Below are 17,171 nucleotides of genomic sequence, written 5' to 3' on the forward strand. Positions count from 1 at the left end.
AGGCGTTGATGTGTTTTAGAGCTAAGAGCCCTTAGTGACGCCCTAGACGGCTCGATTGGGGAAGGAGAAAAACCAAGCATGCTCTCTGGGCTTCTGGCTAGGTTAGCTGGATGGACCGTAGTGCCATTTTCTCAGATATAAAGGTCCGATGGCGCACCAGGTTTCACTCAGCATCGACTTTGAAGTCTGCCCTGCGCAGACTCACTTTTCCAGACGTTTGCTGCGAGTTTTGTTGTTCTCGTTCTTTGAGACAGGGCCTCCCGTGGGGCAGGCCGGCCGCTCTCACATTCAGTGTGTGTTTACTGTTCACTCCTGTTCATCCTCCCTCCGCCTCCGGGATGCTGAGCTCACAGGTATGTACCACTCTACCCAGGTCCGATTTTTCTTTAATCTGTAAGGTGAGGTGATTACAGTAAGTTTCTAAGAGCTCTTCCCAATTAACAATCTCATGAAGAATAAAATTAAACTTGCTAATATAAAAACATCCTCAGGTTCATAATTAGGGAATCGTGTTATGCCCTGGTATTTTGATAAATAGCATCAGAATGGAATAAATCAACTTATGTCAAAACTTGTAACCAAGGAAATCAAGGTTATTTTTCTCCATCTTAGTGAAGAAAGCGTGACTGCAAGCATTTTCTCCTGGGAAGTGTTTTTATGGAGTTCCTTGGCAACAGAGTAGTTTGTCCTGTTGAGTAATAGTATATTATAAATGGTTTTGTAACCCTGGGCGAAGACGGCAGAGACCAAACAATACATTGGTTTGTGCTGCATTGCTTGTACATAGATTATTCTCCAGATCCACACAGGCCCTGCGTGGGATGTGGACACGCTTTTGTCGTTGCTGTTTTTCTGTAGAGAGGACACTGAACACATTCCGGTTATTCAGAACTCTACCTATAACTCTGTTTCTGCCACCTACGTTTAACCACTTTTGGCCAAGCCTAAGATGCTCTTGCTCATGTCGACAGTGCAGTACTGACACCTGCATCCTGAGGTAGAGCTTAAACCTGCGTCACATGACTCTAACAGAAAGGACCTTTATTATCTCACAGAGCAAACTCCTGTGGGACACACTGGCTCAGAAGTTTCCACACTGTTGGACAGTTGGGATGGGGCCAGATCGTGCAGATCTGCCCCTGTGGAGTCTCATGCTGACTGTAATGACAGGGGCTGTGTGCTGTTTCGTCTCCACTCTTTAATGCTTAGACTGTCCCCCTCAGTTGCAAGATAGCTGCCCCTGTTCAGTAAAACTCACAGGACAATCCTGAACCAAAGAAGTGGTCCTTTTCTGCTCTGTATGCGTCAGGGAAAGCAAAGTCTTTCCCAGAAGCTCACAGTAAACACCCCTGCGTTGCAGGGAGTACCCGTTTCCTGCCCGGAGATAGAGACATTATTCTAAACCGCACCCCTTCTTCCTTCCTCCCTCCCTGATGGACCGACCCAATCTGGTTTCAGATCCGTGTGCCATCCTCTGTCCCCGTGGTCACCACGTTAATTCCTCATTAACTCAGTCTGTCCACGCTGTTTCTGGTGACTTTTCTGTTGTCACCGGAATAACCTTATAAAACAAAAACATCATTGTGATACCATAGCAGGCTTTCTTTTTTGGACCACCAATCCAAATTATGACACAGAGACTTATTGTTAGTTACGAACACTTGACCTTATCTTTGATCTTATTTTAACCTGTTTCTCTTTATCTACGTTTTGCCTCAAGACTTTTTTTTTTTAACTTTTTCTTCTTTTCTGTATGTCCTGCTTCCCTGCTTCTCATGTCTGCCTGACTAGACACTGCCTGGTTTCTGGCACCAGGCCTGTCCCTCTTTTTCTCCCTTCTTTTCTTCTCTTTTCTCCTCTCATTCTCTCTTATTACATTCTCTCTGTGCACCAGCCCCTCCTATCCCTTTCCTGCCTAACTATTGGCCATTCAGCTTTTTGTTAGGCCAATCAGGTGCCTTGGGCAGGCATGGTGAAGCAGCAACGCATCTTTACATTGTTACCAAAGGCAGCAGAAACACATGCAATACATCTTCACATAGTTAGAGTAATACTCCTCAACATAGACAAACACCACACACCTTTGCCTAGGTAAACAAATATCCCACAACATGATGCTATACCGTTGAAAACCCTGCAGGGATTCTTAGTCATCGGTAGGATAAAATCTCAGGTGGTTTCATGGCTGCAGTGATGACTCTCCTCCCCCTTATCTGACAGCTCAGTAATCTCCTAGGTAGATGAAGAGCTGTACTGGCAGGATGGTGTTGGGGAAGGGCCCAGACCCCAGCTAGGTGGATCCCCTCCCTGGACCCCTGTAAAACAGGCAGAAGGAAATGCCTGCTAAGAAGCTGCAATGACCTGAGCGTCAACTAGGCTAACGGCATAAGTTTAAACAATGTAGGGGCCATTAGTGGGGACATCCTTCCCCTGAGTGTGGAGAAGGGCAAAGGGGCAGAGAGAACTCATAGGCCCATACGCTCTGTCACATGCATCCACATGCCTGATGACGCCAGGAAATCAGTGCTTCTGTTTACCACCCAAACTAAAATACCGCCGGAAGAATTTCTCCTCTGATTGTGTTGGACAAGTTTAGCCAAGCAGATACTTAGAACAAAGTAAAAGCAGTCGCAGATGAAATTCAACCAATATTAAAAACTTGGGGGGGCATGATTTCTGATTATTTGAGTGTATTTATAGGACGTTAAAATTGCTTTAGTGATTTCACTTAGATAATCTTCTTATGTATATATTTTAAAAGGTTTCTATTATATTAAGTTTCCATACAACCCGTAAAATGGACTTTAATTTTAGCTGCCTCTCCCCATATTCCTTCCCTCATCTTCCTCTTCCCTCACCTCCACACTTGATCCTTCTGTTACAGCCCCCCACATCTAGCCATAAATATCTAGTCTATTTCCCTAAGGAGATCTGTCTGTCCCCCTAGTTCTTTATGCCTAACCTCTGTGGTTCCACTGATTGTAGCTTGGTCATCTGTTGGGAGCTATTTGGGCTGTGGACCCCTGGACCCCGAATTCCCTGTGAGTGGCTTGTTTTTCCTGTGCTTGCAGTTGCTCTAAGCAAAACAAATTGTTTTTCCTCTGCTCTGGGCAGACTGCAGCTGCTCTGAGCATGAGACCTTGATGACGGGCTGGTGGGTCTGCAGCTGAAATATCCCGAGAGCTGGGGCCTGGCCAGAGCCCTATATTAGCTTCCTCCTGAGCACAATAAACTTGGCATTCTTGTATCAAAAGTGACCCATGTCTCTGTCTCTGTGTTTGTTTGTATGTTTTCAAGTCTCTCAGCCCAGTTCCTGGCTCGCATACCAACAGGCATAGAGCTGACATTGTATTTTACAGTCATCATAGACTTAACTGCTAATATCCACATATAAGTGAATTCATACCATATTCATCTTTCTGGGTTAGGATCACCTCACCTAGGTTTTTTTCTAGATGTTCTATCCATTTACTGAATTTCAGTATTTCATTTTTTTTAATGGCTGAGTAATAGTCTATTATGTAAATGTACCACATTTTCTTTATCCATTATCTGTTGAGGGTCATCTAGGTTGATGCTAAAGTCTGGTTGTTATAGACAGAGCAGCAATGAGCATGGCTGAGCAAGTATCTCTGTGGTAGAATAGAGTATTCTTTGGGTGTATGCCCGAGAGTGGTATAGCTGGATCTTGAAGTAGATCGATTCTCATTTTCCAGAGGAACTGCCACCATTTTCCACAGTGGCTGTACAAATTTGCGCTCCCACCAGCAACGGATGAGTGTTCCATTTACTCCACATCCTAGCGAGCATAAACTGTTACTTCTTTTATTGATCTCGGCCATTCTGACAGGTGTAAGATGAAATCTCAAAATCGTTTTGATTTGCGTTTTCCTGATGGCTAAGGATGCTATGCTGCATAGTTTATGTCAGCTTGACCCGAACTCAAGTCATCTGAGAGGAGGGAACTGCAATTGAGAAAACGCCTCATAAGATTGGACTGTAGGCCACCCTGTAGGGCGCTCTTGCAATAGTGATTGAGAGGGCCCAGTCCATTGTGATGCCATCGCAAGCTGGTGGTCATGGGTTCTATAAGAAAGCTGGCTGAGCAAGCCAGCAAGCAGCACTCCTCCATGGCCTCTGCATCAGCTCCTGCCTCCAGATTCCTATCCTGTTTGAGTTCCGGTCATGACTTTCTTCTATGATGAACAATGATACGGAAGCAGAAGCCAAATAAACCCCTTCCTTCCCGAATTGCTTTAGGTCATGGTGTTTCATCACAGGCATCGTATCTCTATCCCTAACAAAGAGAGATGCTGAACATTTAAGTGTTTCCCAGTCATTAAGGTTTCCTTTTCTGAGGAATCTCCATTTAGATCTATATCCCATTTCTAAATTGGGTTATTTGCTTTCTTGGTATCTAGTTTTTTGAGATCTTTATTTTTTTATATATTAGTTATCTACCAGATCTGTAGTTGGTAAAAATCTTTTCCCATTCTGTAGGCTGCTGTTTTGTCAGAGTGGTGGCATCCTTTGCCATGCAGAAGCTTTCAGTTTCATGTGGTCCCATTTATTAATTGTTGATCGTAGGGCCTGTGCTAATGATGTCCTGTTGAGAAAGTCTTTTCCTGTGCCAATGGGTTCAAGGCCATCTCCATTTTCTCTTCTGTCAGACTCAACGTATCTGGTTTTACGCTGAGGTCTTTGAGCCGTTTGGGGTTAAGTTACCTTCTGACCTGCACACAGGAGCTGTGGTAGGCACGGGCACCCGTCTGCATGTCCCACCATCTCCAGTCCCACTCAACCATTCTTTAACCTAAAAAGAGCAGAATGCCAAACAATCATAATTGAATGTGCCAGTGATTATAACTACGCCCCTGCTCAACCTGAATTTGTTCTTCCTGCTTAAGAATGGAGTCCTCCCTCTAGTTGTAGCTCTGCAAAAACTAAAATGTTGTTTAGATGCGGTTTACGTTTTCATTAGGGACTCTGACTTTCTTAATGGGGAAGGAACTGTTAGGGACGACCGGGGAGTGCTTTTCAATGAGGAAAAGAGTCATCGATTTGAGGACTGAGTGTGAGCGGTGACAATGACAGGCAGGGAACAGGCTGGGAGGAAGAGGCAAAAGACTGCACACGCAATTCTCTTTGCTTTATTCTTTTTCATTTCGAAAGGAACTGGGGAGAGTTCGGCTTGGTGTGTCTTATGTGGGCTTCAGACAAGCTGGCGCTCTGACCACCTCAGACTTTCTATATTCAGGCTTGACCTTCCCTGACACCGCTAGTTCTGTCACAGATATGGTTGTTGACATCGCCTCTACCTCAGGAGCCCACCCCCCCACACACACCCCACACCCATCCCCAGCGTCTCCAGCTTCACGCTCGTCACTAGAACCTCTCAGAGACTGAGCGCCTATGAGAAGACAACAACATGTACCAATTGTCTAGGGCTTCAAACTGATTGTGATTCTCCTCTAATCCTTTTAAATGTGGTGTTTTTAAATTAAGAGTGGCAGAAACAAAGTGATTTAGGACAATGATACTGTTCTTCTAGCCTGTTTAATGACGGTGAAGCGTGGCTCAGAAAATGAACTGTCAGATTTGATCAATGATATTGAAGCGAACCGTGCTCATTCCCGGAGTAGCTGAAGTCAAACTCCCTCCTAGCGAGAGATGCTTTAACGATGGAAGGGTCTGGTGACCAGGAGACGCAAGGGAACATCAGCCACTCCCCTGCTCACACCCCCTCTCTCTTCTGTCTTGCAGGCACAACGTGTTTGATTGCTCTACTGTCAGATAAAGACCTCACCGTGGCCAATGTTGGTGATTCTCGAGGAGTCTTGTGCGACAAGGACGGGAACGCCATTCCCTTGTCACATGACCACAAGCCTTACCAGCTGAAGGAGAGGAAGAGGATAAAGAGAGCTGGTGAGTTTGTGAGCCCCCTGGAGGGAGGCTGCCACGGTGTCTGGTGGTCTAGGTTCTCACTGGAGAGGGAACACACTTTCCCAGGAGCACACGGGGTCAATATGACCTGACTGTCACCTTGTTTATATTCCTATACTGTACATTTCTTATTCATTGAGGAGGACTTCATTTGCCACTCTGAATGGCCAAAGACAGCCCTTCCCTGTCGAAAGTCCCATTTGTGAGGTCATCCGCTGGGACCATGGTCTGACTACCGAGGGCCGCACCCTGACAGAAGCCGGCTCACTCCCTTCCCACAGCTCTCAGTTGCCAGTGGCTTCTCAGGCAGTGGTGGGGCTCTCACCTCCACACTCGAACCGTCTGACCTGAGCTTCCACTTGTGCGTTTTGTCACAACTCTTGTGAGTTCATATACGCAGCTATCCCACTGTGTGCAAAACCACACAAGCGCACAAACACAAAGAAATAGCTCCCATGACGTCGTCCACCATCTCTGGCTCTTAGACCCCTTCTGCCCGCTCTGCCTCGATGAGGGGACATGCTCCAGAGGTCCCAGTTAGGGCTGAGCCCTCTGCAGTCTCATATTCTGACTAGCTGTGCACCTCTGACTCCGTTGCCCTAGGACAGTTTAAGGGAGGGCGGTGACTTTTATCATCTTGATTGGAGTTTATTATGGCCCTAGCCGTCAGGCCATCTCTGTTCCTCATGCTTAGCATGCCAAAAAGCTGCAGCCAGTCTGGATCAGATGTTATATATGTTGGCCTTTCTGTCTCTGCTGTGTCACTGATGGCGTCAGTATCAGCTGCCTTTCATGGTGCTCCCCGTGCTAAGAGCCGAGCCTGATACACCACATATGTTTGTATACATTCTGGGAAGATGGTAATGTTAGAATCACTTCATAGCCAGTAAACTGGAGCCTCGGAGACTTATGTTCACAGCCGCACAGCTAGCGAGTGACGAGGCTGGAATGAAAACCATGACTAACTCCAGAGCCCTTGCCCCTGACCACTGCACCAAGCTGGCTGGAACTGTCCCCTACACTGCCCACTGTTCCTTTACGGCTGCTCTGTGATGTCACTCCACGAAGAAGTCCTTCCTCCATTCTCCCTTGCTTCAGTGGGTAGCGGACACTAACCAGTCCTGGAAGAGTACCACTGGATGCCAGTGACTTCTAACAAACGTGGCTTCTCTCTCCTCCAGGTTTTCAAAAGAAAAATCTAGGTCTTGCATAATTTTCACATCCTGAAAAAAAAATCCCCTTCTATAGTGTAAATATTGAATAAATATCTGACAGATAGAACTTTGTCAAGGAACAAAGTTCTAGCTCCTTTAAAGAAAGCAACGTAGAAGCCACGGGTAGTGGTGCACATCTTTAAAGATCCTAGTGCTTGAGGGACAGAGACAGAGGGATAGGAAATTCAGGCCAGCCTCAGCCATACAGTGAGTTCAAGACTAACTTGCACTCTAAGAGACTCTAGTCCCCTCTCAAAGGAAAAAAGGAAGGGGGCAGGATAGATAGATAGATAGATAGATAGATAGATAGATAGATAGATAGATAGATAGATAGATAGATAACATTGAGTGAATGTGCTGGCGGGCACCGGGCTGCGGGATCTGTACAGAATAACTTTTTCCGGTCTCACTATACCACAAGATGAACATTATACTCATTCGGCAGCTCAGAAGATGAAGCATCGAGAGGGGAGCCTTTCTCATGGGGGGGGGTGTCACTGAATATGCCTAAAATGTGATTTTACTTAACCCCAGTTCTGCTTGGGACCCACATCAGTGCATCCGAGAGTGGGCTCACGGATTGTTTCAGAGATGTCTCCCTGCCTGTCCACTTGCTTTTTGGCATTTCTCTGCCCCTCTCCTCGAATCCCCATGCTGCGGCTACCTGCTGTCAATCACTGAGTGGCCCTGGTGTGTTGTTAAAGCTGATGCTCCGTCCTCACCCATGCTCTCCCCTCAGCATTCTTGCCAGCATTAGCGGCGCCAAGGATGAGAGCATGCAGGTCCATCCCAGGTCCTGTGAAATGCTGTTGCCTTTGGCAAAGGGGAAGGAGGCGCACCTCCCGTGGCTCCGCCCACATGTAGCAGACCAGCTTATGGTACGCCCACCCAGACTTTACCAAGTGTGAGCGGTATTGGCTGGGCAAGCTAACCGGCTCACGCGCTTTGTCCTTCCAGGTGGATTCATCAGTTTCAATGGCTCCTGGAGGGTCCAGGGAATCCTAGCCATGTCTCGATCCCTGGGAGATTATCCGCTGAAAAATCTCAACGTGGTCATCCCAGACCCAGATATCCTGACCTTCGACCTGGACAAGCTGCAGCCTGAGTTTATGATCTTGGCATCAGACGGTCTGTGGGATGCTTTCAGCAACGAGGAGGCAGTCCGATTCATCAAGGAGCGCTTGGATGAACCGCACTTCGGGGCCAAGAGCATTGTCCTGCAGTCCTTCTACAGGGGCTGCCCCGACAACATCACAGTCATGGTGGTGAAGTTCAGGAATAGTAGCAAAACGGAAGAGCAGTGAGCCCCACAGGCTCTCAGCTGCCCTAGACCAGAGGACTCTCGACATACTGTTCTCTTAATGTAGGAAAAGGTGTGGGATTTATAATTAGGATCATGTGTCCCAACAAAGAGCCCCTTCCCTGGCGACTTCGAATCCCTACCAGGTGGTGAGCAGGGAGTCCCCTGGCTGACACTGTGGAGGGGCTGGAAAGAGTCTGTGTCCCCCCAGCCCTTCTCACCAGTGTTTGAAATGCATCTATAAGTAGCCCTCGACCCCCAGATATGAGGCAAAAGGAAGATAGGCCATGTATTCCCTTTAATGTGCTTTTCATGATCTTTTCCGTGGTCCTTCAGCTTCCTTGGTGTCCTCTCAGCACCCGTGGGCAGGGCAGGCCTATAGCTGCAGGCACCATGCCAGGGCATCTCCTGACGATATGGTGGTGGTACCCTCCGCCTAGCAGAAACACTTTCCCCTTCTGAGCTTGTGATTTCAGTACTCCAGCAGCCTGTGGAGGAGACTCACAACACTTTATTATTTGTTGCCTGCTCTTGGAGACTGAGGGACGCAGAGAGGATGGGGAGTCAGTGGCAGCTTCCTGCACCCCAGACAGCACCCCTTCCCCACCCCTTCCTTCATTAGTGTAGGAGACTCCTGATACAGTTAACCAGCCCTGTGCCTCACCCACGGAGCACAGCTTTCCCATTTGCCCACACCTCACAGTGCGTCAAGGACAGCCGCTGACTTCACCAAGAACCCACAGAAAGGAATGAAACCGGGTGACGAGCACATGACAGCGCAGGGTGACCGTCCATCCCCAGTGAGGAATAAGGCTGGGATCAGTCTCAGTGCCCCCCGTGGAGATGCACTATCCACATTGGAGAGGCAGGCATGAGCCCTGGGAATCTCCACTCCACCCTCACCAGCTTCTGCTTTTCCGCACAGCCTTCCCGAGCTTTCATGTCTTTCCAACAGTGTTGGGAGAAACAGCAGCCTAGAATCGCCCAAGTGCTGTTCCCAGCCACCCCAAATTGGTATTTGGTGGCAAACCACTGAGACATGCTTTTGGGCAAGAGAAAGGCCTTTCATCTTTTGCTGCAAATCTCTGTCCATACCCAGTAGCGTTCCCCAGGCAAACACCAACGGACTGCGATAGCCTGGAGGGAAAATAGCAGACTGGCTCCTGGGGGCCCTGTGTGTGTGGCAGCAGAGCTGGCTGGGAATGCAAGCAAGAGCCCCAAGAGATGTGCAGCACGGTTATCTGGGGGCCTGGGTTGCTGCTCTGCCCTTCCTAACACCAAAGCTGTGGGGGTTTCCCCGATCTCTGCGCTTTATAAGTTTGACAGAACACAGTAGGCTGTCCTTCTTGACTGAATGAACCAGCCCCAAACAACCACGATTTTCACTGTAGACCCACGCCCGGAGCCCGCCTGGTTTTCTTTCTCAGGGTGGGTGTTGTCAGCGTGGCCTCTCAAGGCCCACCCATTAGCCATCCCTGCCCCGCTGCCCAGCCCTGTCCTTCAGCTGCAGAGCTTGCCCAGAGCCCAGAGGACAAAAGGTACCTGGGACTCCGGGACTGCAGACTGTCTCGACTCCTCCAGGAACTTGCTTTTCTTTGACTGCATTGAGAATTAATTATGGTTTCCCAGGGACTTTGCTTACTTTTGTATCCTGTGTTTTCAACATTGGAATTAGGGTCTTAGTTACTGCTTTTCAGAATGTTTTAGTGCAAAGTACATTCTCTCATGTTCCATGAGTGCACTGGCCTGTGGCGACACGGACACATGGATGTATATTCTGGGTCAAGGGTAACGAGAGGAAACGGATGTGGGTTCAAGTGATGGAGATACACTTTTTGATTTAGGATGCTCTAGAGTCCCCACAACGCCTCTTCTAAAACTCCAGATTTGACAGTCCATTGGGCAACTTCTTCTTTTGATTTTGTATTCGCTTAACACAAAAGTATATAAAACAAGAGGAAAAATAATTTGAGAAACATTTATTGTAAAGAAAAAATGAAATAATGTTTTGGTGAAGAAGAAAAAAGGGAAGATACCAAATTAGCCCACTGGTATTCCTTGAGCACGCGGGCGGTGCTGCCTGCACTAGTTATAAAACCTTCTACTTGAGGCTATGGACAGCTTGTGAATTTTGCTCTGAAGACATAACTTATTTCTAACTGCAACCAAATAGAGTATATATATGATATGTATATATCATATATATAAATTTCATATTCCTTTCTTGCCTCTTCCCGTCCCCCATGGCTTGTAGACTTTTTTAAAGATAGAAATGCTAAGCAGGATAGTAGCGGTTTGATGAATAGTTACATATAAACCAGAGTACCCTTGCCCTTCCCCGTGTCCTCCTGGAATGCTCCTTCTGACCTGGGTCCAGCTGTGGGGAGTCTGCAGTTGGTTGTGGCTGGGCACACTGGCCACCCCCGTCCTCCAGCGCTCTGGCAGGGTGGATCTAGCTGCAGGAGAAATGGATCTGAGGGAGAACTTGTGAGGCTTCCATCAACAGCACTGCCAAAGCTTGGGGATCATCCCCCAAGGCTGCCCGGACTCCCTGCCCAGCCTGAGTTCAAATTGCCAATCGTCCCCACGGTGCCAAATCTCGGGAGGGTTTTACAGTGTTTCAGAAATACAGCTGATGCCGGTCCCAGGCCCCGCTAACCACTCTGCTGCTGCTTCCCTGGCAATTTGTGCTCTTCAGGTGGGGAGGGGGAGGGAGGGAGGGCAGGGAAGGGTTTTTAACGATTCACTGCATTTGCAGTTACCTAATCATATAAATAAACTATACTAACCTAGAACAACCCAAAGCTCGTCCCCAGGATCTGTATTTTTTTTATAATGTGACCAACTTGCCCCAGCCAATCTGGATCACTGACGTACCACGTGACTGTATGTGCTCACTCCCAGTGGCCAGTGTTAACTTCTGTTCCTTGCTGTGACCCGGAGGGACTGGTCTCTTGAATCTGGTGTGTGTCAAGAACGTTGCCAAGAGAAGGTTCCAGCATAGAGCATCTGCAGGCTAGGTATCTCAGGCATGCTTTGTGGCACACAAGTGTAGCGATTTGGACATTCTGCACGGGGGTGCTGGTGTTGCTGCTCTGACCCTCTCTGAAGTGGCTCCAGGGAACCGGCTCCACTGTTGCCTAGAGTATCTGGAAATGCACGAAGGACTCGCCAAAGGTGTGACCCCTCTTTCCTTTGCCAGGTTCACCTGTCTCTCCTGTGTTTTTGTTGTTTCTCTTCATCTTCTTCTTGACTTCAGAAATGCTTTTCCCTCCTTTGGCCCACTGTTACATAATCTTCCCAGAGTAGTCACCCAGAACTGCCTGGGTCTGTCACAGCAGCATCCCCGTTTAGCTCTGGAAAAGACACCGGTCTCATGCTTCCACCCACCCCCATGGAGGCTGCAAAGTGTAAAATGTGAGCTGCTTCTGGCTAAATCATTTTTATGGAGGCCTTTGGGCTAGCTGGATGCACCTTGCAGGAACAGAGGAGCCTAATGGCCCTCAATACAGGAGAACACATATTCTAGAAATGTTTTTCCAAATACATGGTTTCATTGTCACAGGAGTCTTCATAGTCTAAAATAAACTCATGACTAAGCTAAATGCCATACAGGAGAGGAGAAAATTCATACAAAGCCCTAATACAGTGTCTGTGAGCTTCTTGTTTCCCCAGTGAACTCGATCCCAGAAAACTCTAGCCCTCCTGACATCTCAACGGGCTCCTAACCACCACTTTGGGATGAGTGACAGTACAGTGTGTAAGCCACAGCAAAGTCTTCCACCTGCGAGCCTGGCTAAGGACAGAAGCAGCACTGGCTGCTGGGGTCTAATATGACCACAAGAGTCTCCCGTTGACGGTGGGAGCCCAGCAGCCATACCTGAAACTAGATGTGGCCTCCCTCCTGTGCGTAGGAAGCGGGGGCCTTGCCTGGCGGCGCAGTTCTCAGCTGTGCTACCACGGCCTTCGGTTGTTCCTCTGTAGCTGTCTTTGCTTTCCAGATTAAACCAAAATATTCTTCTCTCATCGTTGATAGTATATATGTGTGTGTATAGATAGTATACATATATATACACACATATACACATATATATGTATATACACACACATATATATAATGGGACAAGTACATACTTGATTTTAATCACTTTTGATAGTTTATTTTTAAATATATAGTAGAAATGTCAGCTGCTAATTTTAGCACATACTATCTTCCCCCTGTTCACTACAGATTTCATGAAATCATTTGCAACTCAGAGCTCATGCATCCTGAAATTCATATCCTGTCTTTCACATCTCACACACACACACAATACACACGCCCCTGTCAAGTCTGGCAGCTTATAAGCCTTGGCCATATTTCCCCAGCCGTTATCCTCAGCCTGGTCAGTTTGCTTTGGAAGCTGTGGCAGGTAACCCCAAAACAAGGGGTGAAACAGAAGCGGTAAATCTGGGGTAAAGTCACTAACTTAAAATTGCATCCAACATTTTGGGGGATATACCACCTATACAATATAAAATAGTTAAAACTAAAAATAGCATCCCTTAGGCTAGGTTGCAGATTGCAAAGGGCAAGGGCCAGTTGGTATAGTGAGGTCCATAGTTACGTTTCGAAATGTTCCCTAAGCCGGGCGATGGTGGCGCACGCCTTTAATCCCAGCACTCGGGAGGCAGAGGCAGGCGGATCTCTGTGAGTTAGAGACCAGCCTGGTCTACAGAGCTAGTTTCAGGACAGGCTCCAAAGCCACAGAGAAACCCTGTCTCGAAAAACCAAAAAAAAAAAAAAAAGAAAGAAAGAAAAAAGAAAAAAAAAGAAATGTTCCCTAATACAGAAGCTTTGGCAGATTCTTAGTAACACTGGGGCTTTGTCCATTATCTGTTTGATTTACCACTGCTAAGCTACATATGTTAAGCCAGGTGTTGTAATCATTTCATGCATCTGGTAATAACTACACGGTAGAATCTGAGTTAATGTCAGTGAGAAGAGCATGTGCTATTCATTTTGACAAGTCATCAGGGGCATTTCTGCTGTTCAGAATTACATCAGGAAACCAGCATGAAGCAGAGCAACAGACCACATTTAGGGCTATATTCCCATTTGTTCCCCAAGTCTTAGTATTGTCTAACCATAAAATCCTTACACATTTGTCACACTGAAATGAATTTTGAAAGCCTCCAAAGACCGGCAACCAGCACAAGCAGAATATTTAATGGTTCTGGTAGCAGCTTGGGGCTAGCAGGTTTTGAGGAGGGGCAAGAAAATCTACCAGTTCCTCTCAGCATCTCAGCCCATGAGGAACTTTTATCAGTCACACGTTCTCACAACACTCCAGACAATCCTGATGTTGAATGGGAGGGCATGCATCCTTCAGACAACTTAATTAGCTCATTTGTAATTTAAAGTGTGTTCATGAAGAAGCAAAGGGAGAAGCCGTGGTCCAGGGAAGGAGCGCTGGGGCGTGGGAGAAGTGAGGACAGGGAGGAATGAGAACTGTGCCGTGTGCTTTTTCTATTTCTGATCTCAAGAGACTAAACTGTAATGATCTCATGCCCCAAAAGACAACTGACTATGTAGATGGCGATTTTGTCATTTGGAAAGCTAGCATATGTCAGGAGTACAATTACTTAACTTCGAATGCAAACAAACACTAAATGACAGATTTTTTTTAAACAATAATAACATAAATGGTCTCTTAGCATTGCACATTGCAAGTTCTAAACATATGATTTTAAGTTTTATACTTTGAACAAGAATAGTAAAATCTGTATGGGGGAGCAATCAAAAAAGTCAGACTTTTTTTTTTAACCAAAGAAGCATCACCTTTAAGGTTTGTCAACCCCACCTTTCCCTAAACTCTTTGAACCTCTGAGTTACAGTCCTTTGCCTAGGCAGAGCAGACCGGTAAGAACCAGCCTGTCGCTGCACTCTGGAGTCTGTTGCTGTTTTTAATCACGAGCACCTGCAGAAGAAACCTCACCAGCTTCTACAAGATTAAGACCATAGGTGGGGCCGAGTATTTAATAAAGGAGGAAGAGGAAGAGGGAAAGAGACACTGTATTAGCTACACAGTAGTTTCTGTGAGTGGCACCGCAGCTCAACAGTTCTGAGACCAGCCTATGCGGACTGTGGAAATGCTGGCTTTGTATAAGCTGTTCTTGAGATCCATTTGACATCATGGAATTCTTCCCATTGGCAGCATTCCCTTGCTACTTTAAATGTCAGAAGGGGTTGTTTATCAGAAGGCACCAAGATCCTCAATGTATCAGCCACGTTTGAAAACTCCTGACATTATGTTTAATGATGAGGTCACACGTCGGTGTGACAGCTGCATCAACCAGGCTTTCTGAAGTCAATCCCTAAAACCCATCTGTACATCAAAACCTTGCAGGAACCTCAGAGTGCTGGGGGCTACTTAGAGCTTTCCACTTGTACTGTTGATACTTGTTTCTGAGACACGTGAGGAACAAAGCTGCAGTGGGTTTGGGAGGCGGTCAGAGCCGGTGGCAATGTAGTCACTCAAGATGCATGGCGTGTCACTTGGTCCCTATGATGTGCTGGGTACAGTTGACATTGTAGAGACTGCTGTGCTCATGCAATCACTAAATTCTATGTTGTATAGAAATGAACAGCTGAAGGAGAGAAGGCAAACACATTAAAGCTATTAAACTGTTTGCTCCTACTATTCTTTTCCTTGGATTCGTTTTCTGTTCTAATGTCTGTTTGGAAAATAAATGGTTTTGAGTTTTTGCTGGTTTGGGGTTTTACAGAAAAATCACTTCATGGGAGGAGGCCACCTAAACATAACAGACACAAAGCGGGAAGAGCTGCTGGCAGTTGGGATCAGGAGTGAGCCTGACGATAATTCAAAATCAGCAAGGTTTTAAATATTTATTTATTTATTTATTTATTATGCATACAATGTTCTGTCTGTGTGTATGCCTGTAGACCAGAAAAGGGCACCAGACCTCATTACAGATGGTTGTGAGCCACCATGTGGTTGCTGGGAATTGAACTCAGGACCTTTGGAAGAGCAGGCAATGCTCTTAACCACTGAGCCATCTCTCCAGCCCATCAGCAAGGTTTTAAATGCATACAACGTAAGTGAGTTTGAGGCCAACCTGGTCTACAAGAGCTAGTTCCAAAGCTACAGAGAAACCCTGTCTCAAAAAACAAACAACAAACAAAAAGTAGCCTTTGTTTTCCTCTTTTTCATTAAAACAATATGAGCCAGACACAATAACTCACCCTTGTAATCCTAGCACACAAGACATTGGGCCAGAAGAAGCATAAATCCAAGGCAACTCAGGTACCTAGCAAGATCTTCCCAATATTAATCACAGATATTAAACAATGGAACCCGCCTTCCCTAGGTAAAGTATGATATGGCATCTTTGTCACTTGGCTAGAATACATGTGAGAGGCTTCCTCGTCTAACTCTGATGGACTCGCTAGTCACCGGCTAAGATGAGCTCGGTAAGCAACTAAGAAACTGGGCAAATACGCTGGGCAGCGGTTTCCCGGAAGCCCAAGGCGGCAAACCTGGGAGGCAGGAAGCTGTCCCGTGAGCAGCACAGTTCAGGGCAGCAGGCTGGAGTCCACTGGAGAGGATGCCATTGCAGACATGTAGATCAGGGCCAGCAAAGAGATTAGAGTCTGCAGAGACGATGGAGGAGGAGCTGACAGTTCATGTACAGATCCCTCACGCGTCCAGCTGAGGGCTTTACTGCACGGAGCAATAGATAGCCTAACTGAAGTAGCTGCTATAGAGGTGAGAACAGAAGGGAGTACAGGGGTAAAGCTTTGCTGAGGACTGCCAGGTTCTGATCACCTGAAGTGGAGAACCCTCATCTAAACATGGCTAACACCTGTATGCCATGCTTCAGAAGGAAAGCCCACACTCTGGGCTAAGGCCTACTGCAGACTTAGTCCACATGAGCTTAAAGCGAACTGCTGATAAGAGCTACAAGGAAATCAAAATTGGAAAACTGAGCCAACAATTCCCAGGAGCACGGGACTTAGGCTTTCATGGACTGGCTTAAGTAACCCTTAAAACCCTCCTCTACAGAAAAGGAAAAAAACAAAACAAAAACCCCCAAGTCCAGCATAGTCAGTGAATGACTCAGCTGCTGCCTCCAACTAAAAGCCCAGAAGTCCTCAGAGGAAGAAAACAGTCCAGGGTAGTGTGTGTTTACATTACCCCATTGTTCAAGACAATCGCCTATCAATAAATCACTGCATGTAAAGAAGCAAGAAGATGTGATTGGGAGTCAAAAGACAGTAGTCAGTAGCAACCAACTCCTTGTAGCTCACAAGGTGTACTTTGAAGACCTTAGAATGGCTGCAGATGTGTTCAGAGTTAAAGGTAACTATGGCCCTAATGAGAAAACAACGTATATCAACAGAAAGATGGAACATTAAAAAATCAAAACATTGTAAGCTGACTGTGGTAGCATATATACACCTTTAATCCCGGCATTCAGAAGAATCTCTGAGTTCGAGGCCAGCCTGGTCTACAGAGGTCCAAACTGGCCAGGGTAACACAGAGAGACCCTGCTTCAAGCAAACAAAATTATCTATTCATCTATGTCTCACAACAAGGCTGTGGCTTACTGGCAAAGTTTCAGCATGTCTGTCTCTGGCAGTGGCTCCATGGCTTCTCCCCTGACTCTGTCTTCTTCCTCCCAGCATTCAGTTGAGTTTACCCCGCCTAGCT

General features: G+C 46.7%; 1 protein-coding gene across 2 annotated transcripts in view; it reads left to right on the forward strand.

Moving 5' to 3' along the window:
* Ppm1l (protein phosphatase, Mg2+/Mn2+ dependent 1L) overlaps positions 1-12,495 on the forward strand; it is a 207,390-nt gene extending 194,895 nt beyond the window's left edge. For both annotated transcript variants that reach the window (XM_075951051.1, XM_075951052.1), the window contains exons 3-4: positions 5,764-5,925; positions 8,115-12,495. In XM_075951051.1, the coding sequence (XP_075807166.1) occupies positions 5,764-5,925; positions 8,115-8,461 (509 nt within the window). In that variant the 3' untranslated portion in view covers positions 8,462-12,495. The remainder of the gene's footprint in view (positions 1-5,763; positions 5,926-8,114) is intronic.
* The last annotated feature ends 4,676 nt before the right edge of the window (positions 12,496-17,171 follow it).

Source organism: Microtus pennsylvanicus, chromosome 16 (genome assembly GCF_037038515.1).
Source record: "Microtus pennsylvanicus isolate mMicPen1 chromosome 16, mMicPen1.hap1, whole genome shotgun sequence".
NCBI lineage: Eukaryota > Metazoa > Chordata > Mammalia > Rodentia > Cricetidae > Microtus > Microtus pennsylvanicus.